Here is a 25,549-nt window from a genome sequence, read left to right on the forward strand (position 1 = left end):
TTAAATATCTTCATAATCGGCTGTGTACCCTAACTTGCAGATGTCGTCATCGAAGCTCTTGTTTCTATAATGCTTGATCTTCGTCAGCCATGTGTAAAGAGAGGTTTCTTTTCGCTTCCCTCCGTATCGTATTGGCAGACACTCTGGATCGATGTACCTGGAGAATAGAAACAGAATATAAAGTAAAAACAAAAAAAAAAACACAAAAGGACTTCCCTTATTTTATCGCCAGCGAAACCTAAATTATAGACAGTGAGTGGCATCATAATTGCGATATCCCTAATCCCTGACAGATAATCTTTTTTTAGTTTAGGGGCTTTAGGGCTCATATCAAATAGTAGGGATAGGGTCTATTAAATCAGACGTCGTTTTTTAGGGTTCCGTACCCAAAGGGTAAAACGGGACCCTATTACTAAGACTTCGCTGTCCGTCCGTCCGTCCGTCTGTCACCAGGCTGTATCTCACGAACCGTGATAGCTAGACAGTTGAAATTTTCACAGATGATGTATTTCTGTTGCCGCTATAACAACAAATACTAAAAACAGAATAAAATAAAGATTTAAGTGGGGCTCCCATACAGCAAACGTGATTTTTGACCAAAGTTAAGCAACGTCTGGCGTGGTCAGTACTTGGATGGGTGACCGTTTTCTTTTTGCATTTTTTTCGTTTTTTTTTTTGGTTTATGGTACGGAACCCTTCGTGCGCGGGTCCGACTCGCACTTGCCCGGTTTTTTTTTGTTAAACCGTGATTTTTGTTAAACCGATTCTACAAGTATTTCTTTCTACTCGTTGATTTTAATACTTGAACTGAAACTTCGTATACCAAACTGCATATAATTGCATACTTTTTAGGTACTATGGGCTCCCGACTCAATTGTAATGATTTCTAAAGAAACGCTCGCATTACACAATAAACATGCAGACGTAGATGTAAATCTGTATATAATCGTATACTGCCAGAGTAAAATTTTCTCTCATTTGTGCCTTTTTCTACACATTTAGTGAAGGAGTTCTTGTTCTAGCCTACGTGGCAGCTGTGGACAAATAATACAAAACAAAGAAAACTTATGAATAAAAGCTAAGTAGATCCTTGTAAAAGAAGACCTTCTGAAGAATTAGAAAAAAGTTTTCGAAGTAAGTAAGTTATTGATATGGACGCCGCCACAGAACATATTATTCTTATTTCTGTGGACGCCGCTTTGGACAAATATACAAAATAGACAAACCTATGAAGAGAAGCTAAGTCGTTGTGGAAGTAGACTTTCTTCCAGAGCTCGTCGGCTGGAGCCAGCCTTCTAAAGAAGTAGAACAGAGTCTCAAAGACACGGGAGCAGTTGACCACGTGGACACCGCGTTGGTGAAGCGGGAATGCGTACTGGAGGAGAACAATCATGACATTTTAAGGATATATTAGCATCGATATTGACAAAATGTTTAAATTAGAGTTGTACACAAACCTAAAACACGAAACCTTGTCTGTTCTTTTTCCGAATTTAGGTACGAGTAGGTGCATTACTTTATTTACCACTCTAGCAATTTTTTTTAGTAGCAAGGGTGATTGGTATATTATGTAGGTCTTCAAGAGCTCTTTCATCATCATCATCATCAGTCGTTCCCTCAATGCTGAGGATCGTGACATCATGTCCTAATATTGCTGACCAGTCTCTTCCATAGGCTTCTGTCACCCGCCATATGTACGGCTTCCTGCAGATGTCGATGCAACGGTGTAGTAATTTGTGCGCTCCATCTAGCAGATGATGGTCTGCCGTGAGTCCTCTGGCCCTCAACTTTGCCCGTCATAGTCGTCATTTCTAAGCTATCAGGAGAACGTCGTGAGAGGTGGCCAAAATATGCAAGGATGCGGAAATATGGAAGAGTTCTTTACTTACTCCTAAAACGTTCATAGCTTGTAACGCGATCGTCGGAGTCAAATGCCTCATATGTTTCATGGTGATTCCCGCGCAGTCCACCATGGCCACTCCACCTAAGACTTGGAGCTTTGGCTGCATGATCCCAACTTCAAGGAGGAGCAGGGTGCCACGGACGAGATCCTCGACTGGAGTCGTGTCTGGGTCCCAGAGACCTGGAAATTGAAGATATTTAATGCAGTTAATTTGTCAGTTAACGTAAAATAAGGCAATTCACGTGCATTCTGCGGGCGCGGCATGGTTCCATTTTTATCGGCTTTCGCACTTACATACTTGTTAGAACGTGACAGGCATGGTGACAAGCGATAAAAAATGCGACCATGCTACCGACGCTGATCAAAAACTCATCATGCGGCAGCAGTTCCATTGCCGTATAACGTATACGTGTGGGTGCCGAAAGATAGGCGAGGAGCTGGCAGACCCCGATGGAGTTGGTGGGATGACCTGGTGTATCCCAACGACTGGCCGGAGATTGCTGAAAACCGAGACGGATGGAGATTGTGGATGGCAGCTTTTGCCCAGCAGTGGGATACCATAAAGGCTATTAATACACAGGGCACACCCTTCGAAGAACAGAAGACAACACGGTCAGGATCGCTTTCAGGTGGAAGCCGCACGGGAGCAGCTGAGGAGGCCGGCCGGCGCACACGTGGCAGCGTACTGTCGACGCCGAGCTGCGGGCAGCTGGACTGAGTTGGAAGAACAGGAGCGGATGGCGACGTCTCACGAAGGCTCTCTGTACCAATGGGGTACCTATAGGGCGACATCAACAACATCATTAACTAATAATTCTTACTAAGTCGGCACAATATGAGTCTGCCTACGTCAGGCCGGTCATACAGCACGCCCTCGAACACGTTGCCGAGCCGTCGCATGCCGAACCAGTCGACCCCGCGCCAGAGGTGCGGGTTCTGTTCTCGGAACTTGCAGTAGCGGACCATCTGGACAGTGGACTGACATAGGCTAATACAACGTGTCCTTACCAAGTCGGCACAATATGAGTCTGCCGACGTCAGGCCGGTCATACAGCACGCCCTCGAACACGTTGCCGAGCCGTCGCATGCCGAACCAGTCGACCCCGCGCCAGAGGTGCGGGTTCTGTTCTCGGAACTTGCAGTAGCGGACCATCTGGAAAACCATCATGTGCTTTTTTGAATTGCAAAGCAACTTTCGTTTTATGTATAACTTCGTCTGCGTGGAATGATGATGTGTTGTTTGATATCTTATGTTCTTTCGCGGGCATTTAAACTATTTCCATACCTTTCATCTATTTTTTTTTTTGATAACATCATCTAAAATGGTTCAAAAAACAATAATTAAAACTTATTTTATACTTTTAACTACTCAATCCCTTCGTTATTACTGCAGGGGTCGGACAAAAAGTGCGGATAACGTCAAACCACTTATAGGATGATTTCAAATAGTATTTTTGATTTTCATAAACAATTATCACTTATCATTTATCAACCTCTTTATTAAACGATATCTCCACTTGAAATGAGTAAGTACGTTTTTGACTGACACATTGTCAATCAGATGAACAATAAATTGACTTCGTTATTGTTTAGCTATTGTATCTTCACGATTATATTTAGCTAAAATTTATATTTACTAATGTATAGCGGAAGCAGTTATAAAGTTGACCCAAAAAATTTTTATTAAGCTATGAGCTTCATCACATATGTTCCTTGAGTAATTCTAAGCATTTCAAGCCTGGGAGGCAATAAGAAATGTTTTTGTAATGGATTTGAAATGGGTTTGTAATGGATTCAAACTTTCAACCCCTTTTTAACCCTGTTAGGGGATGAATTTTACAAAACGCTGAAATTACTTTTCCTGTCTTTTAATAATATCCCCAAATACAAAGATTCAAGTCCCGCGTTCGAAAAATTTTTTGATATCCATACAAACTTTCAACCCCTTTTTCACCACCTTAGGGGATGAATTTTCAAAAACGCTGAAATCAGATTTCTTGTATTTTAATAATATATCGTTTTACGAAGTTTCAAATTCCTAGCTTAAAATAAAACTTGAACCCCATACAAACTTTCATCCCCTTTTTAACCCCCTTAGGGGTTGAATTTCTCAAAATCGCTTCTTATCTCTTGTACACTTTATAAATGTAATCTAGTGTGCAAATTTCAATTTCCTATCTTTTGTAGTTTCGGCTCCGCGTAGCAAAAATCTCCAACCAAATTTTTCACCTTTTTACGTTTTTCTTGTAAAATTACTATGAAACTGAAAAAAACAAATATCAGCAATGAATTCTACGTCTTTGGTTTATACGAAAATGATACCAAACTTGCCCTAGTACCCACCAGGAACAGAATAGATTTTTTTTTTAAGATGACGGGTGGCGGCCGTCTTTGTACCCCACCCTCCCCCCCGCCCCAGGCTAGAAATGCTTAGAATTACTCAAATATCAGATGTGATGAAGCTCATAGCTTAATAAAAAATTTTTGGGTCATGTATGGCAGCGTTACATAACTGATTCCAGTATGTATAAGAAAACGCTCTAAAATGTCATCTTTTCTCGAATATTGTGGCAATTTTCCGTTTTTGGAGGTACGTGACACGGAAGTTTAAATACAAACTCAAACATCACATCATCATCATGCACATAGGGCAAGATTACGTCATTTTTACGTCATCCGCACTTTTTGTCCGACCCCTGGAGCCCTGGACTTATTAGGTTGTTTACCTACCTAATTGTTTTATGAAGCAAGTAACAATAATTTCAAACGCCCAACCAAATTAGCTTTTTACGACACCGTTATACGGCTTCCATCTATTTATAAGTACTAGGGCAACATAACTCACCAGGCGGTGCGCTCGCGCGGGCACGGAGCGCCTGGCGCGCAAAAACCGCAACAGAAAAGCGTCGTCCATCTGCGGCGGCTGGCATTCTCCGCGCTCTGTGAACGAAAAGGCGTTGATGTTATTCTTTGAGGGTTATGGGAGCCTGGTACCGAATAAAATCTTTCATAACGTAACAATTTATTGGCAAATGAAAATCAAATTGATGAGATTGGTGGTGGTTTGGTTGGCTGATTTCCATTGGCTGATTCACATTCTGCGTTTTTGTAGTTTATGTGATGTGACTCTTATGGCTATCGAATTAAAGTCTAATTTTGTTAAATTCACTCGTTTTCGTGAGATACAAGAAAAAGTGACAAAGGTAAAAAATAAACCTTTGTAAGTGATATTATGTGTTCATCGCGGCTCTAGCGTCTCTATCTGATTAAAAGTTTGAAAGATCAAGGCGTCTCCGAATTTTTAAATTTTATGATTAAAGGTAACCGTAAATATCATATAACCGTCATTGTAGATCTGTGATCTCAGATCAGAGGGCGTCTCTCTGGCACGACAAACGTTATCTCTCACAGCGAGCGAGCTCGGAGAGCACAGAAAAAAGAACAAATCGAACCATATTCGAACTGTTATTTTCTGTTGAGACGTACATCTAGATTGTTATCACGATGGACTGAGTACTTTAACTTTGTTTTACTTTTCTATTTCATTCTGCTTTCGTTTACCAAACTTGTTTCGTAATTTAGATGTTTTCACTTTCATTCAGCCTTTCCTTCGTTCAATTGTTTTTCTCTTTTTTGGGCACTTTATTAAGACCAAGTAAATGATTTGGTAAGCCTAATCAATTGTTATTATAGTGTTGTAATCAAGGTTATGTGGTGTGCCGAGCTGCAGAGTTAAGTTAAGACGTCACACCATTAGCACTGTGCCATTAGCCTATTTTATGTTGGTGAACGTTGGTTGGTACTTATAATGAGTACGTTCATTTCGATATTTGGCTTTGGCTAAAACTGCTTGCTTTTGACTATTTTAGAATTCTTAGATTGCCACAATTAATTTGTAAATAAATAAACACCATAAAGCAATGAAAATAAGAAGAAATATGAATTTTATCCTTACTTACTTTTATATATTCATCTATTTTAAAATTAGTTATAAAACGGAAATGTTCTCATCATTCATCATACCCGTCATCATAATACCATTTGGATTAGGTTTAACAGGTCAGTGACAGGGACATCGTCTAACCACTGGCCGAGACATCTGCTGCTAAAAGTAACGGGAGAGGAAAACCGAGAAAAAGGTGGATGGACTGATGTGTGAGAGATGATATGAAACGAACGCAAGTGAATGATGAGATGATGGGCGAGAGAGAGGTATGGAAGAAAACATGCTGCGCCGACCCCAAATGAATGGGATAAGGGCAAGAGAATGATGACAAGCCTTAGACATCTTCCACCGGAATGACACTATGGGTCACCTCTCCAGCCACAAATGTGACGTTACCGTATATCAAGTCCCGCAGCTCCTGTATCTTGCGCGCTCTGCTCTCCGGGTCCTCGGCGCACAGGCTCCAGGCCTCCTCGTCGAACTCGGGGCTCTCGTGGCGGTCGCACTCCTCCTGGTATGCGATCTCCCACCGGAGCATTTAGCCACAAATGCCACGTTACCGTATATCATGTCCCGCAGCTCCTGTATCTTGCGCGCTCTGCTGTCCGGGTCCTCGGCGCACAGGCTCCAGGCCTCCTCGTCGAACTCGGGGCTCTCGTGGCGGTCGCACTCCGCCTGGTACACGATCTTCCACCGGAGCATTTAGCCACAAATGTCACGTTACCGTATATCATGTCACGCAGCTCCTGTATCTTGCGCGCTCTGCTGTCCGGGTCCTCGGCGCACAGGTTCCAGGCTTCCTCGTCGAACTCGGGGCTCTCGTGGCGGTCGCACTCCGCCTGGTACGCGATCTCCTCCCATCGGAACGGCATTATGGTGTCCTGGTGAAAGAATTAAATACATATTGATTTTGAAATGGCTGCGTGGGTGCGTGGGCATGTTTGGACGTCAAACTTTGGACGTTAAGAATCTTTCAAACCTCGATCGGTGTCATACAGAAAAGAAAAAATAGTATAAAAAATGCAAATCTTCTTTTTCCTCCGGTTATCCCGGCATTTTTCCACGGCTAATGGGATTTTTTTTTAAATGAAATGAAGGCAAAAGAAAAAAAAATACTGCTGCGGCGTTGATGGGTGGATTTCATCACTAAAAATTTCACCATACAAAAATTTTATTTTTTTAAATGTTTAATTTAACACGATTCTAGCTGTGTAAAGTAATAGAGGGCTGTATATTGAGGATATTTATGGTATTTATATAATCATTTGTGGCTTATATTTGAAGTTATCGCTTTCGGAAAATAAAAACGCAAGATGGTGATGACAACCATGCTATGGTAATGACTCTTTTATGGACGGTGATGACACTGCATGTACGGTAATGACGATTTGGGAACTAAATTATATATGTCTTCAAAACGTATAAAAAAATATATAAACTTTTTTTAATTGTAAGGATTTAGAACTTCAATAAACATTACAAATAACATGTTTTTGAACGTAAGACTAGCTTCATAAATTATTTTCAGTAAATTATAAAAAATACATTTTTTTCGTATAATAAATAAATATATAACAATTATTTGTATTGCATAATTTTAAATAATTTATATTCAGAAATATGCAATTAATGTATTTTATTTTTTTGGGTTTTTTCAATGTTAAATTATAGTATCAATATTGTACTCTTATTATCAGTTTTAACCCGCATCTTCTTTTATCTACTGCATAACTTGGTATTTATATCATATTAGAAAATTGCTGGCTTACCAATGAGCGTAATTGTTATGGTATATTACGTTTTTATTTGATAATTTGATTCATTACCTAAGTTTGTAATGTTTGTATTTTTGTTGTTTTATAAAGTAACTTTAAAAATAGTTGTAATGATTCAAATGCATATATAGTTTGTTTAATAGCTAAACATTTTTATATAATCAGTGTTTTATAAGTTGCAAGATCCCTACTTTTAATGCATGTCATAAGTTACAAAATGTTAGGTATTGGGCCAAATGGGTCGGGTGACTAACAAATGGTATAATTATTAATTGCTGTAATTATAGACATCAATTAATGTAATATCATCAAAAAACATAAGGCCATCTGGATAGTGAGCCAGTACCGTAGCCTATGGTCGCTTAAAACATAATAGATGTTGTTTGTTTAAATACAATGTTTTAACACGACTAACATGCAATTACAGCTCTAAGTTGCACGATTTACATGTATTAGACTATAAAAAACAAAAAAAAATGTTCTAAGTTCTAAGTGACCTAAATTTTGCCTACTTAGTCAACATTTTATATAAAACCTAACCATCCCTCTAGTGTGAAAGAAATAGTTATATCTTTTTCTACATTTATTCTACATTTATAAGGTAAACATTATATAGTGTTAGAAGACATAGAAAACGTTTTTTCAACATACAGCTTAATATCATAGTGAATTATACCAAAATAACTAGAAAAGTTTCTGAGAACCGTCATCACCATACACATGAAATCATCACCGGTCGTCATTTTTTCCCGGTGATGATGGGTATGGTGTTGACGATTTGAGAGTTTCTTGTTTTTATTTCTAGAATGGGAATAATAGTAGTTAATGTCTTTGCCACACAATAAATTTCATGTAGTTTTCCATTCATTTCGATAATTATTTCTAATATATCATTCGTAACTTCTTTAAACCAAAGCATAACGGTGATGATGCTCGGTTGTGACAAACTACGGTTTACAAATTTGTTCGTCATATTTCTTACGATTCAATGATGTGAATTTATAGTGAAATCATTTTTTGCATTTTATACTAAAGTGAAAAATAGGGCAAGGACCTTTAGCGGTATTTTGTTGTTTATACACGGAGATAAGCTCACATTGACATAACCATGACGGTGTTGACGAATATTCGTGACAAAATTTTAAATATTTTTAAATGTACTTTCTCGGTGAAGGAATTATTGCATATTTATTCATGTGTTAAACAACAACATGGAAAAGATATAACTAAAAGAAAAATCGCAATCGTACGATAGGTATGCTATAATTTTCACTGCAAACAAAAAGGTTTAGATTTTTCCGGTAGACGGTGATGATTTTAGACACATGAAACATTTTATATAAAAAAAACTATTAAGTTATTGAAGATGGTAACTGAAGGAACATTAAGATAATAGTTCTTAAAAACATATAAAAAAGTTGCAACTCGCACAACCCACTAGTTTTTTTTATAAAGACCGAACCATAACTTTTCGCCTGATTTTGAAATCCACCCTGATGCCGCCATATCTATTCGCCGCCGCAATGACGCCATATAATCGTGGCAGTAAAGCAGCGGCGAACGTCGCTCATTTTATGTCAAGCGCAAATGTCGCAAAACTAAATCAGCTGCAGTTGCTATCCGAATGTCACCTTTATTATGTGCCTACCTATAGGTATTTACAAATCAAAACTAACCGTACTTACATTGGACATGCATTCCTAAATGAACGAAGATGATTATAGTCATTAGTCCTTATATGCATTATGGACATACAAGATGTATAGGTAAACTATGTATGTACATTGTACAAGTTGCATAAACCAAAGTAATTTGTTAGAACTGATAGATCTGAATTGACCAACATCCTAAATCGCTTTATAGCTGTAGGAAGCCGCCGTTGCAACACATAATCTATCAGGCGTTATCAATAGTTTCTGGTGGCAAAAACCACCCTTAGTACATAAGCAATAAAGTTAAAAATAACAAAATAGTGGATTATGATATTTGTGATATTGTACAAATCCTGTAATGGATTGTAATCGCTTCTGCTGATTAGGTACCTATCTGTTATAATGATTAGTAAGTAGGTATGTATTGTTTTCCTTTTTTTTATTCTAATCATACCACGGATTTACAAATAACCCAGATAGTATAGGTAGTATTACAGCTACATACATGTCAATCATTTCGTTTTTATTAGTACTTACCCACCTACCTGTTCGTTGTAGTTTTTCAATCTCCAAATTCGGTATCACGGGCACAAACGATCTCCTGGTTATGTCATGGTTTCTGAATTGATTTTCTCATAACACCATTTACTCGTAGATTAAACACCTACCATGTACTTTATACTCGCATTGCTCATAATATTTAGGTGCAAATCTGTGTTTAACTGGAAAAACCAATGTAAAATTATGACTATCTTCACACATAACAGTAACTTACTTAACTGAAGATCAGTTGCCGCTGGTGGTGGTGGATTAAGATTAGTGTTCGGCGAACGTTTGGAATTGTATTAGGTCTATTACCTGCAATTGCTATTATAAAGCCACTATAAAGCTAATCGTAAATCTAATCTAATGATTTATTGCACCCTGCAACAAATTAATCACACGGGCATACATTTATTTATGCTCGTATACCTATGTAGTTTTAATTAACGGCATTTGTTGCCATTTTGGGATGAAATCTCTTAGTAAAATTCTTATTTAACCTGCACCTGTACATATCTAGTAGGTACAAAATCTGTTCATAAAGTATGTACTTATAGCCGGACGTTGAAATAACAACTTGCATAGTTAGAAAAGTTTTTACCAGGACCTAATTTGGATTAAAATTAGTATTTAGCACGTAACATGTAATAGGTAGTTACTTTTTCGGCAATTAAAGCAATTCATTTTTAGGTTAGTTATTTTGTCATAAGCTTAAAATAAAATTAAGTGAAAACAGGCCTATGTTGCTCAATTTTCTGATCTGTCCTTAACAAACGAGTAGAACCGCCGGCGTCAATAGTATTTACAAGTTACAAGTTAACATTCACTAGCCCTTCACTTGTACTTAAATTAAGTAATAATAAGTACCTAATGTATATGGCGCACATGAATCGAAGCCACCGAAGGGCAACTTTATTGCTTAACTATTATAATTTCGGTACAACCATAGAGAAAAAAATACATAGAGTGCTCACTCCATACATAAAACGACTATTATTTTCGCAGTCGACATCTAGCATCGAGTAGCGAAATTATCAGTACTGTGTTACTTGACAATAGATGTTGCAACGACCGCAAAGTTTAATGCTCAACAATTTCCATCTAATATATTAACCCGATCAACCGGAACTCTATTTTCAACTCCTGCTTCTAATAATAGTTGTAAATTGTTGTTCAATACAATTTTCGTATGAGAACCTCCGAGAACGTTGCCACGAAATCCCGATCGACCAACAGATCAAGCGCCGTAAGTGGAACTGGATTGGACACACACTCCGGAGGGGGCCCGACCATATACCTAAACAGGCCTTAGATTGGAACCCCCAAGGAAAGAGAAAGCGTGGCCGTCCCAAACAAACCTGGCGGCGTGCGGTGTTAGACGAGGCGAAGAAGATAGATAAAGATAAGATAAAAGATAAAAAATAGTTTATTCAAGTAGGCATATGTGACGTCCCACGGTCAAAGGTACCTTATGGCGGGTATGGAGTTATGCATACCCCAGTAATCTACAATAAATAAGCTATCGATAACACAAAAGATCAACCTCCTAAGTTACGTAGTTACAGAGATATGATTTTTTGAAAATAATGTTGTGAATTGAGCAACTTTACGATAGAGAAGTTTTAAGTTTAGCCGCCTAAAAAACTATGTTCCTGAAGTAAGTTACATAGTTGACTACAAATAATAATACCTTATATATCTGAGATTAAAAAAATGTTGCGACTTGTTCTGTAATGCAAATAGAAACCTTTGATATCGACTGATTTATATGTATACTAACCAATCTCTTGAAAATAAAGTTTTATTTCATTTTCACGATTGATTGCAATGAGCTCTCAAGATTTAAATTTTATCTATTAGAAAACGACACTGAGAGACAGTTTAAGCAAAAAACAATACCTATTTAGAGGTAAAAATTTATTTTTTAACTTTTTCATATAAAATCAGAAAATTGAAAATTTTTACTTTTAATGTAACACACAATCAATTTTTCTGAGCTCATATGAAAGAAATTCTGTCATTCAAATTAAATAAATCCTAAAACCCCAACTAAATACTATATTTAACCCCTTATGCCACTTTAAACTTACATAACAATAACAGTATTTGCTCCATACATTTACGAAAAGGTACCTTATGGAAATAAATCCCATAATACATCACTACAAAACATCAATCACATTGAAGTTTATCTTTTATGAATAGAAAATATTAATTTACATTAAACTGCCACAAATTTAATTAGTTCTTCGTCATAATAATCTTAAAAAAGACCAATAATTTGTATGTAATGAAAAGGTACCTTGTGGTTAAGTTACATGAGGAGGCATGATGATGATGGAACAGTTAGGATAAACTAATAATATTTTGGGGTAAAGATGGTATAAATCGTCTATTTCTTATCAATAATATATTTTGGTTGCCATTGAAGACAAGCGGCATTGAGGTTCAATGACCTCAGATATTCCATAACGCTACGTCTTACGTAGGCGAACAACGCGCGAACGCGGCGCGGCGCGGCGCGGCGAAATCAATCCTTTGATGCCCATAGAAGTGTCCTACGTAAGCGATCTCGTTGCGAACGCGGTGCGGCGCGATTTGCACGCGAATGTCAGGCGGCGCGGCGCGGCGCGGCGCGGCGGCGGCCGCTTTCGCCACGCCGCGCCGCGCCGCGTTCGCGCGTTGTTCGCCTACGTAAGACGTAGCGTAAGGTAATGCGTCGGGTATTGGCATTTTTCAGCAAACTAATGGCTGATTTATTGCATGCGACCAAACCAAATGAAGATTATTCTAGTTAAGAAAGACTTGACGAGAGTAACTTTGGTATAATAGCAGGCTACTTGGATTTGTAATGTCGGTCGATGTACGGTTATAATATTTGCTAGGCGCCCCAACCAGAACTGAAATTATCAAATTAGTTTTGCGGAATGCTAATACAGTTCTCTACCAAACTTCTTTACCCGTATTGACTAGTTTTTTTTGGGAATTTTCAACCTTTTTTCCATAAGGTACCTTTTGTACTAAACTCTGAGACGACATTACTAGGCTTATAACTAACTTATAACAAAAATAAAAACAGGTAAACAAACTTTACGCATTAAGGTTTCAGATCACACAATAAAAAAAAACCGGCAAAACGTCAAATAAATTTACCGGCTCCAACCGTACACCTCTGCCCCGAGAAGATTTAAATCCCCCCTCAATTGGAGGAGGGTATCCCAATATGGGACCGGCAACAAACTCGGCGGGACACATCTTTTCAAAACATTATTACATCTTATAATTAACATGCATTACGAGTAATTAATACAATTTAAGTTACTATAGAATTCATGCAATTATACTCAGTGAGTACATAAATTATACTCAGTGAGTATATAGATAGGGAAGTCTAGGAGCGAAATGAAGCGAGAAGCTCAAGATCGATCTACATGGAGAGTCACTGTGGACGCTCTCTGCCCCATCCAGGGGACATAGGATCTTAAGTCAAGTGAGTCACAATTGTCGTGAGTCGCGACACAAGAGAGTTCTAGTATCAAGCGGTACTGATAATTCCGCTACTCGATGCTAGATGTCGACTGGAAAAATAATAATCGTTTTGGTATCAAAACTGATACGGAGTGAGCACTCTATTCTGACCATGTTTCTCTATGAAACAATGTTTGACTATTTTTATTACAAGCTTGTTAACGTTTATTTTAACTATGTAAGTAGGTAATCAAATACCGTTAGTTTATTTTAGGTCAATATCACGGCCGTTTTGAAAGCCTAATTCCTTTAATGGAAAAATATTCTAGATAAAGTGCCTTTATATTTTTATGATATTTTTGACCGTTTGGCAGCTGTTTCCGTTTGGGTAAATACTTAAAATGTTTTTAAAGAAATTAGAAGTAGAAATTTTAACCTTTTGTATGAGCGTCGCGACATGTCGTGGTCAAAAATCGTGCGTGCTGAAAGAAATACCTACGTTTACCTGACGTTTATAATGACTTAACGACGCCCTCACACTTTGTCCTGTTCAAGACAACTCGCTGCAAAGTTAGCTTAGACGGAGTGTACCGTAAAATGGGGTGAGTTGTGTGAAATTTGACTTTCAAACCTCGATAAAATTTTATTTTTACGTGTGAAAACTGAATGGTGTATATAATTTGTGGTTCGGACGTTTGTATTTTAGTACTTTGACGATAAAGAGGAAAATCCACCTCACCCCGTATTGCTTCGTATTTGGGGTGAGAGGGTTTTTCATACAAAGATGATTTTGGGAAATTGTTGGATCGTTTTTTTTTATTATGCGTATTACTATAGCCCCATTTTAAATTGGAATACATTATTTTTGTAGCAGTAGCCTTAAAATTCCTTCTCACCCTCTTTCAAATCTTCTCTCCTCATTCATAACCCAACTCTCCCCGCGAAACCTACTCACACCGTTTTACGGTACTTAAAGTTTCACGTTTTTAAATGCAGTGGCAAGTGGCTCATAACGTCGCCAAACCGTTTGTATAAATACAAAAGCGAGTGACAAACGGTAATGAGTTGGTAATTGCAGCGGACTGCCGTTGTCGTCACGGTGCACAGTTCATTGCGTAAGACGGCGAAAAAATGGCTGCTTTGGACCTAATAGAGAGTATAGAGACTAGAGATGCAACGGATAGTTGTTTGGCCGGATACCGGATACTCGGCCTGACCATCGGCCGAATATCCGGTATCCGGCCACCGAATATTCGGCCAGCGGAACTATACCTACATTTCGGTTTTTCAGGTGCGTATTCTGCAGGTTTGACCTGTTTCCTAGTAAACGTTCGCGCGGACTCATTTTTAGGTTCGAAATGAGTGCGCGTGCAAGTCAGTAGAATGATTAAAACATGGACATATATATCTATGGATTAAAATGTTTTAAAATAATAAACAAGTACGATTATGACCGTGTCTGTTTCTTAAATCCAATTTGTTTACTCCGAAATCAAGCAATGTTACTATCCGGTATCCGGCCGGATAGTAGGTCACTATCCGGTATCCGGCCGGATTGTAAAATAATGGCCGGATAGGCTTGATACCGGATAGTAACCGGATATCCGGTGCATCTCTAATAGAGACCCCACAGCGTCTTTATATTAGAGCATCGAAATCGTCAGCGCTATGGAATATGGTGTGGCTGCGCAGTTGCGCCAACGTTGCGTCAAGCAGCAGCCATAGAATTGGTTAGACGGACGCCGACGATCGAGTGACGCTAGTGTAGGGTATCTCTAAGAAGTCTAACGCTACGTCTTACGTAGGCGAACAACGCGCGAACGCGGCGCGGCGCGGCGCGGCGAAATCAATCCTTTGATGCCCATAGAAGTGTCCTACGTAAGCGATCTCGTTGCGAACGCGGTGCGGCGCGATTTGCACGCGAATGTCAGGCGGCGCGGCGCGGCGCGGCGCGGCGGCGGCCGCTTTCGCCGCGCCGCGCCGCGCCGCGTTCGCGCGTTGTTCGCCTACGTAAGACGTAGCGTAAGAACCCTCCCATATTATTAGCGTCTTTTGAGCGTTGGCGTCTAGTCAGTGCTATAGAATATGGTGCGTCGAGGAGCAGCCTTTTTTTGACTTGACTAGACAGACGCCGACGCTCGGGCGACGTTAGCGTCGGCGATAGTGTGAGGTCACTCTTTGGTCCATAAATAAGTCGTATTTTCGGCAGTCTTATGCAAGAACTAGGTGACTTTCAAACATCAATCATCCAACAAATAATGCACATATATCTGCGCTAATATTAGCTATGCCACTTACAATTGTGTCGCTTAACTTCAAACTCGGGTTAATCCATTGGACCCTCTCAGCAAATATCTACCCTATTACGTTTTCTTAGTACCAAAATCGCATAATCTGACGACAGATGGATTTACCCGAGTTTGAAGTTAAGCGACTCAATTTTAATTCCTATGAATATATTTGAAAAACAAGTTGTCAGCTATTGGAATTAAAGCGTTTTCACATTGTCTGATCCGGTGCCAAATAGCATTTATTTATTCATTGTTTAAATGCTTATTAATCCAAAAGATAACGTTAAACCAAAAGCCGTAGGCAACTCTGTAGCGCAGAATTCCCTAAACTATAGGGTCGCGAGTGAAATTTGAGTGGGCCCTGAAATATTTTATACTCCCTTTTAAGACGACCAAGAGGTGGGTCCTGAATTTGACAGTTTTTGTTAGGTTAGGTTAGGTTAACTTTGGGAACCTGCTATGGCTTCTTTTCTCCAAGGATCATCCGACATACTATATCGGATCGTCGAACCAAACTATACCTTTCAAATTTAAAGTAACTAAGTATATAGTTCGTTAAAATTACTTGAATGAAAAGTATGACTACGGGATGATTGTATCGTCAAGGTGCATAGTTCTTACATAAGACGAACGAAAAAACAGCACTTAAGTAATAACGAATCTAATGGCGGGTGGTTCTCAATCATCAGTAGATACATAGCGTAATGAGCAGAATGACCTTATCTGATGATTAAGCTGTTTTATAATTATGTTTGCAACAAATTTGTAAACATCAACCGGGTGATTCCGAGGTTATGGCTCGGAATGAAAGTGATGAAGATGATCACACTGACAAACTTTTCTCGTAGATCTAAAACGCGAAATAGTCTTACTACATTATTGCAGAGGAAAGGGCAATTTCGTGGATGAGTTTCGATTTTGTCGGTCGACGCGCCTACATTTTTTTAAATTTGCCGCCTTTTTCTAGTGACAAAGTGTCCGAGTATAGATTAAAATAAGTAGGTATGTATTCGTGTAGATACAGCAACCAAAGTTTGCTATCGTCCTTTTAGCATTGACACAAGACTTACGAGTACCTGTTAGCTTAGCCGAGGTTTTTTATAACTAAGGAACTTTTTATGGAGGCTAGATTTAGTACCTATGTTTTCTGGTTTGGCACTAAGGCTCCATACACTTCCGTTATAGTCGCGTTCATTATTGCCCACAAAGCTTTGGTAAGAAACAATAATACGTCTACCTTATTGACGTGTCACTTAGAACTTTTTCGAAGTAGACAGGAATGAAAAGAAACTATGATAATTGATAAGAACAATAAAAATACCGCTTTCTCTGCTACTCCTACTGAAATTTCTTTAACCGTAAGTACATAAATATGCTGCGATGGCTGGCTAAATTTGTGATTGTGAGGATGTGATGAGGGGCGATGTAACGGCCGAACTAACTTTGCAATTTGACATTTGTAACATGACAAATATGACAATGTCTCCACTTATCCAAAAGTAGCTACGTTACCTATTATGTTCGAATCGAATAGGGCCCCGTTCTAAAGTGACACTGTTCTGACCTTACACGGTTGTCTCAACGTGTGTATTGACTATTGACCGTTACTGAGTGAGTAGGTATAAGTAAATACTTAGCTAATGTCAACATCGTCATTGAAGTGATAAAAAAGAAGACGACTAGCGTTACTACGTTCTTACAGCAAAATCGACCAATGAATGGTAAATTCGATTTCTTTTTGAAGCGACAAATGAATGAGACATAAAAGTTATCCGGGGGTTTGGCAGTTATCATATGGCTCCTCTACACGATGGGCCAACGCCGGTCACTCCAAGGGACGCATTTATGCGTTAGAGCAGCGGTCGGCAACCAGCGGCCCGCGGGCCGCATACGGGCCGCCAACCTCTCGCTTGCGGCCCGCGAGCCTCCCTGGCTATTTTGTATGTAGTACTGACGATCGACATGTCTGCTAAAGTCACAAATATTACCAAAGTGCGGCCCGCGTCCTCTTCGTTAAGTACTATGTGGCCCTTGGCTGCTAAAAGGTTGCCGACCGCTGCGTTAGAGGGAGCAAGTGATATTGCTATCTCATTCTACCGCATGGCTGCGTCCCTTGGAGTGGCCGGCGTTGGCCCATCGTGTAGAGGAGCCAATAAGTGGAGACCAAAGTGCAAACCAGGCAAGCAAATGGTAAAAGTCAATTTAAGGATGACTCACGTTAGACCGGGCCGTGTCCGGGCCGGAGTTTCCGGTGCATCGTTTTCTATGGAAAGCATCTGTTGTTTTCTACCCATAAATGACTTCTTCGCGTCCCTTATTATCGGGATGTTTCGTCCGAAATTCGAACCGACAGTCGAACGTGAACTAAAACTTTCGAAGATAGTTTACTGTTCGCCCTTATACTTACTGTGATATCGATCACAATTGCACAAGTGTGTCGCAGGAGCAATGGACCATGCTATAATGATGATTGCATTTGCAATATCTGGGGCTAATGGCCACATAGGCAATATAGGCATTCGATGCTGTGCTAATTTACACAAAAGTAAGTACCTACACAACATTTTCAGCCGAAACACACTAACACAATCAAAACGTCCACTATGGCGTTTCTTATAAACGATTACCACTGGACTAGGCCCCCTGGCCTCATAATTGTCGGCGGCTGATCGTAAAATCAGGCAGATTATGAAAGTCATTGTCTGGTTCCCTGAGTCGACGAAGCCCCGCTAAGCGGGGCTCCTATTTCTAGACAGTTTAACTCTTCGGGCATCTGAAGCAACTTAACGAAGCTAATCCAACCTATCTATTGGTTAATCATTTACTGTGTCTACTTCAAAGGTACAGGAACTTTACTGATTTTACGATCGGCCGCCGACATACATTTTGTCACTTTTATGAGTCCAATCGCCGTCCCTGAATAAAAGATGATTCAAGCTAGACTGAGCCGGGGCCGGGCCGGAGCTCGATCACTTGAAAACACCACGTGATCGGTATCATCCGTCATAGAAAATGTCGGACGCCTCGGCCCGGGCACGGCTTGGTCTAGCGTGAGCAATCCTTAAATTGCGTTATAGCGGCCTTTAAAAAATATGCCTGTTTTCGTAGGTAATTAATTTTTCACAGGTCGACACATAACTACGAGTAGGTCAAGTAGTATAATTAATAATTATTAATTATTCCTATGCAAGTATATTTAAATAAATTTAATCAAAACACGCTGAACTGCTTTCAACATTCTTGTTTGCACGTTTAAATGTGGCCTCAGCTTATTTTGATCAAAGATAAATCTTTGCTCAGATTGCAACGTGACAACCCTGAAAACGTGAAGAAACGCAAACAAGTACTTGCCTACTTACAATTTATCTCGGCTATTTGCCTTAAATCTAGAATGTTACATTAGTCTTTCTTAGTGATCCTTTGGCCGGGCTTAATAAGGTTATTAGCCCCAAGAGTCTAGGATCTTAAATAGAACTAGGCTCGGGGGCTAAAGAGCTAAATAGGCTTTTAGCCTTTTAGGCGTCAAGAGATGAGGCGAGCACTAAAAAAAGAGCTCCAAAGGCTCGAGTCTTTTGGATCACTAGTCTATCTTTACCTAAAGACACACATACATAGACTTGTTGGCACTGTCTGCAGTTATATATACCTACCTAAACTTTGTTTATTGTAATAAAATTAACAAAAATAATTTATTTGTACAAAAGGTTAATGGTATATTACATCATACAAAAATATCTTAAATAGATCTAAATATTAAAATATTTTAATCTAAAAGACCTCCGCGAGTTGTACCGGGTGGTCCGGGTGCAAAGGTGCCCATCACACTTGATAAAATTAATATAATTATAATATTTCAATGGTTTGTCCTGGCAAGAATAAGCTTTTCACACTATATATCTCTTGTATTTTTATTTTTATTTTTATATACCTACTATGAAATCATTAATTGTAATTCACTTGAATCTCATTGTAAATTGTAAATTAATATTTAAATGGGTTAATACCCATGTTGACAGTGTAGGTATGATCAGTACCAATAAATAAATCAATCAATTAATCAATATAACTCTGGCTAGACTTTAATAGAAAAAAAACTTGAGTTGATTTCACCAGAAAGACAAATTCATAACGGTTTAAGTATCTATGCTTGCACCAACAATTAGAATCTCTATGGATTACATTATTGATTAAATAGAAACAGTCGATTAGAGCACCATTAGCACTTTCTTTCACTTTTTCTTTATTAGTTTGCAATGTTTTCAGTCGTCATGTTAAAATTTGTCTGTTATTTCTTTAAATTATTGACTTAATGAAATTATGGCCTTTGATATGATTGTATTAGATCTAGCAAACTTCTTTGTGTTGGTTTTATCTGTGGGCGTACTGATGGAGTTATCCACGCGATAAAAATTGATTGGAACACAACCTACCTACGATTACTGAGTACCTACGCGCGATCATCATATCCGTGATCATTATTACCTACGATTACTGAGTACCTACGCGCGATCATCATATCCGTGATCATTATTACCTACGATTACTGAGTACCTACGCGCGGTCATCATATCCGTGATCATTATTACCTACGATTACTGAGTACCTACGCGCGATCATCATATCCGTGATCATTATTACCTACGATTACTGAGTACCTACGCGCGATCATCATATCCGTGATCATTATTACCTACGATTACTGAGTACCTACGCGCGATCATCATATCCGTGATCATTATTACCTACGATTACTGAGTACCTACGCGCGATCATCATATCCGTGATCATTATTACCTACGATTACTGAGTACCTACGCGCGATCATCATATCCGTGATCATTATTACCTACGATTACTGAGTACCTACGCGCGATCATCATATCCGTGATCATTATTACCTACGATTACTGAGTACCTACGCGCGATCATCATATCCGTGATCATTACCTATTAAAACGAGACAACACGAGCCTTCTTGAGATTACCGTGGGACTTAGTCAATTTGTGTATATCTATAGTAGTATTTATTTATGTTTATTATTGACAAAGGTTTAGGTCAGGAAGAGGAAAAGGTTAGGTCGGGGCGGGTCGCTAATAGTGTCATATATAATTAATAAAATATTTTACTTTTTCACAATACCACAGAATAAATAATAGTTCTAGGTACAGAAGACTCATCCTCTAACAAAACGTGTCGGTTACGATCAGGACAGATATGGCCGCTAGGTGACGACAACGCCACGCTAGCCACCAAAATTGGTGTGAAACGGGTGTACTTTTAGCTACCTGTAGCAAAGCCACGAAATCCCGGAGTGAGCCACGCCTGACAATACCAACCGTCGGAAAATAGTTGATAATGCCGGCACGGCGCCGGCGCAGGTGACGCGGCGATTAGTATTGCCTATCATCAGTGGCCCATCACAGCATAATGGACATTTGCATAAACACTTCGCGAGCCAAGCCAAGCCACGCAGTGACACAGTTTTTTTTGCTATTGACGTTATCCGACGACTCACTTGATTTGTTTGTTCTCTTGCGTTTAAGTTGAGGAAATATTTACATTTAAATAAGGTAGACTAGGTAGTGTATAGTCAAGGTAAGGGAGGTCGGCCGGGAAAACACTAGTTTGAACAAGAGAGTCGGATCTAGTTAAATTAACTCTGCATGACAACGTGTGGAAATGTCATCACAAATGTCGAATTTCCATGAAAATATGATTTTTATTAAGATACTCTCTCACTTAGCTTTTTTCAAGTCGGGGCAATGTTAGCTTTAATAACCTAACTTTGCAGATAAAGCTTCGTTCTAACCCGATAGCAAATCACGAAGTGAATTGCTGGGAGTAGAGACCCCTTGGTCTAGGTGTATATTTCTTTGGCAACTTCATATTTTCTTTAAACGAAGTTGTAATCCAAGTTATATTATGTAGGTATAATTATTAAAAGAGAAAGCAGTTCGATTTGATTGAATGGATAAATTGTATTTATTGACAAATACAAAATATTTTTTATCTACTTAAATATAAAAAAATAAAATAAAATTCTAATTTTATCATAATAAGTACGTACCTATGTGTTGTTTTTTACATACTAGAGTGACCACTTCCTCTCTAAGAAACAGGTTTTTAAGTAGCACCTAAACTTAAATGATAATGTGGTTGCTAACTTTGTTTCGTGGCTTTAATTCCCGTTCTTTTCTGAATAACGTGCGAAAATATAATTTTATACTTAATTATTTATTTATGATTTATCGTTGAAGGAAAATATGGGGACGAAACTGGCCTGAACAAGGTTTCCTCTCAGGATTATAAGGTCAGTCTCTTTCGTAAAAGCTATTGCTAACTCTTATAATTACGTTTAGCAATTAATTGTAAAAAAAACTCTAGTACACTGAGAGAAAAATCATTAGTAAACTAAACCAGGAATTAAAAAACAGTTCTGTACTGGGGGAAAAAATGAAGTTTAGTAATAATTATAGACGTTTCACTATTTCTGTAACGTTTATTTATTTCTACAAACAGCTCAGTAATCCCAAATCTAATTTCAACAAACAGATAATAGAAATTGCAAGAACTAATAGAAATTGCAAAAGTCAATTTGTTCCTATTAGTTGACTCTCCTTGTCCCCGGATTAAGTTTATTTTTGTAATTCTAAGTGTGTTTTTGTTAGTCTTTTCTCTCAGTGTAGTTGACATAGTTAGGCAGTTAAAAGTTTTCTATGGAAAGCTCCGGCTCGGGCAAGGCCCGGTCTAACGTGAGTCATCCTTAAATGCTCTCACCGGGATTCGAACCAGGAAATACCTGTTTCATAGGTAAAATTCAATAAAAGCTAAAAAAATATATAATACGGCGGCTACAAAATTTCTCTCGGAAACTCGCCTTAGTGGCACCCTACTTTCAATCACCAAAACTTGATTCCGAGACCCCAATGCTTCGAAAGTTGTTACTATATCACCAAAGTCGGAATACTCACTTTGGTAGCTAAATTTGGCATGACCTTAATTAATCGTTCAACGATAACAGTCTTTTATTAGTAAGGTCGCGAATCATGAATTATTAAATCAGTGTTAAACATTTATTTTATCATAACTAGAATGCATCTCAAGTAAATCATTACAAATAATAGACAATAATCATTTACAATTGTCGTGTCTGTGCCAATAACGATCGGCCATGACTTCTATTGTAACCGCTGCAGTGAGAGCGATACCTAATGCCGTATTCGAACTTCAAGATATTCACAAGAGACGACACGTACTAGATCCATTCTAGATAGGTTATAGTTTAGATATCAACTAGTTCTCTTTTGCAGCGCAATTCGGGCAACCAATGTCACTTTTACGTTAGATAGAGTAAGATATCTATTAGATGTGAATTAGATCTCTAAGTCATATCCTATGGAAATCGTTCAAGAGTATCTCCAGAATCGCGCAAATGTCAAATTGGACGGGTTAAATCTTAAACTTATCTTGGTGATGTCTAAAAGATGTCTAATAAATATCTATTTCATATTCCGAATCGGGCCCCTACTTATTTTACCACAAAACGGTCTGGAAAACGGGCCTATTTCCTATGGTTAATAATTTGGATACATTTTAGTAATGCTTTCATCGTACCTACTAATGTTTTCATCGTACAGCTGCCGAAAGTGCCGAACTTTCACGCTAAAATAGTTAGAAAATTTGCCTTTAAAGTCAGAACATTAAAAAAATACAGATAGGTACTTATAAAAATATCCTGTGAGTGTGTCATTTGACGGAAATGATGGTTGTAAATATGACGTATGATTAAAATAGACTTTATTGACAAATCAGCTTTTTTTTTGTTTTAATTTGTAATTATACTAATCTTAAAACGTAGCTACTGTCTTCTCGGATTAACGGTTTTTAACGTCAGTATGACTCACGATAGTTTAAATGTAATTAGTACGTGTATTAACATACAGTATGATGATATGTTAGTAAACATAACCGCACTTTTTCCGAGAGAAACTGTTTGTTTATGCAGTAGGTAATCGTACAGGCAGCAAAAATAGTAGCGTATAAAAGGCAGGCAGAAATAATAACTGCCACCCTCTGAAACTTACTTAATACTTTTCCAAGTAGAGATATAGTTTGTCAAAGGACTGTCTCATTTCAAACAGACAGAGAGAATCATACTATTTTTGTCTTAAAGTGGCCACTGACGAGCCTTCCAACAGTCCAAATAGCGTGGCTGCAATCCAAAATCGGTCCGTGAATGTCAAAAACGTACAATGTTTAATATTAGGATGCCGTCCATTTGGATGAATCCATTGTAACGGCATCCATTTGGAAGGCTCGTCAGTGGCCTGCTTTACACTAGTACTAGCACCCAAAAGAAAAGGATGGGATGAATATAGCTTTTATTGTTCTTATTTACTGACTAATTTGGTTTGACAAACTATATATATATCTCTAGGAGACTAATTATAACTTGCTTATGTTGATATAATTTTGTTTTTTTTGTTCGCATTCGTAATGATAGCAAAATTACTTCATTTAGGTAGGTATATAGGTACTTGTCGAAATTTAGGTTGGACTCTAGATTTCATGTTCAAAAGTATCTCATCCAATAGAGTCAGACGAAGACAAGTCAGCTGCAGAGATTTTGACAGCACACGCAGTGCAAGTGTTATTTTAAACATCAAACTTCTATGAAATTCTATAAATAACACTGGCACTGCGTGTGCTGTCAAAATCTGTGCAGACTTTTCTTGGTCCTAACTCTATGTACTTACTGATACTGACTGTACAGGTGTGTAAGTATGAAGAGTGTAGACAGCCGAATGTTGGTAAGTACCTACCGAGGACGTAATGAAGAGAAAGTGTACCTACCGCAGAACCATTTTGAGATGATGATTATCGATGGCATACATAATTTTCGTGTGCCATAACTCGATGTGTATTGTAAACCGCAATTATTGCCTGACAAGGAAGGGTACCCAATTGTCCGGCTCCGATTTGATTTATTTTTAAATAAGTAGCTATGTTATAAAGTAGTCTAAAATAACAATAACAGACACGTATTGTTTTAGCGTTTAACTCAACATACTGGGAATAAATTGGCCTACAAAGAACTGGTCCTGAATAAAAGTGAAGCGAGTGAAACGATGACAAGTATTAAACTTTGAAGTGAGCCTTTTTTGTAAAATATGAATTTGAGCCAAAATAAAACACGTGTCCATTATTTTTTCATGTTCTCCAACATATATTCAAACCAGTAATTAACTAGCAATTTGCTAGAACAAAACTCTCTACAGAAATTAGAGGGTTTTGTCACTTTTCAGTACTTTGGAGGCCAATTTCTCCTAATAGGTTGAGTATGGGCAGCTTAATAAAATACGTGGCTGTTATTTTGAATTACTCTATAACATATATAAAAATAAATCAAATCGGAGCCGGACAGTTGGGTACTCTTCCTTGTGAGAGACGAAGGGTGGGAATTTTTAGAGGAGTATTGTTACTAAGTTTATAAGTAGGCAAAACGTTGTATCCACTGATACACACCTCTCAGTATCATTTTAGTCGGATGTTCATATCCGACTTTATGGAAGCCATCCCACACTAGCGTCTTTTGAGCGTCGACGTAGTCAGCGCTATGGAAAATGGCGTCTTTGCGCAGCTGCGCCAAAGTTGCGTCGAGCAGCAGCCCTGCCGTGCTAACAACATATGCAGTAATCGCAGTTGAAAAGTCATGCAATTGTTTATCTTGTTCTCTTTGAATAAGTTCTTTATTTAAACGATGATTTTCATGCAAGTACTGCACGTATACGATAAGCAGGGCAGAGCCATAGAGTTTACTAGACGCCGACGCTGGGAAGACGCTAGTGTGGGCTGGCTCTAAGTGCACCAAAATGAAAGGAAACTCACTTTATTCCAAATCCGAACACCAACGGTCACAATGGCCCATAAACCATTATCGCCTTTCAAATCTGCAGTCCTATAGTTTCAA

At 38.5% G+C, this 25,549-nt stretch overlaps 1 protein-coding gene across 1 annotated transcript; it reads right to left on the bottom strand.

Moving 5' to 3' along the window:
• On the bottom strand, positions 1-25,479 carry LOC134669215 (clavesin-2-like). The gene is made up of 7 exons (XM_063526729.1): positions 25,468-25,479; positions 6,574-6,730; positions 4,749-4,843; positions 2,912-3,056; positions 1,890-2,083; positions 1,227-1,375; positions 1-157 (listed from the first exon to the last, which is right to left on the bottom strand). Exons 2-7 carry the CDS (start codon positions 6,719-6,721, stop codon positions 1-3), a joined length of 888 nt encoding a protein of 295 aa, XP_063382799.1. The 5' UTR covers positions 6,722-6,730; positions 25,468-25,479.
• Between the last annotated feature and the right edge of the window lie 70 nt (positions 25,480-25,549).

This window comes from Cydia fagiglandana, chromosome 12 (genome assembly GCF_963556715.1).
Source record: "Cydia fagiglandana chromosome 12, ilCydFagi1.1, whole genome shotgun sequence".
In the NCBI taxonomy this organism is placed as follows: Eukaryota; Metazoa; Arthropoda; class Insecta; order Lepidoptera; family Tortricidae; genus Cydia; species Cydia fagiglandana.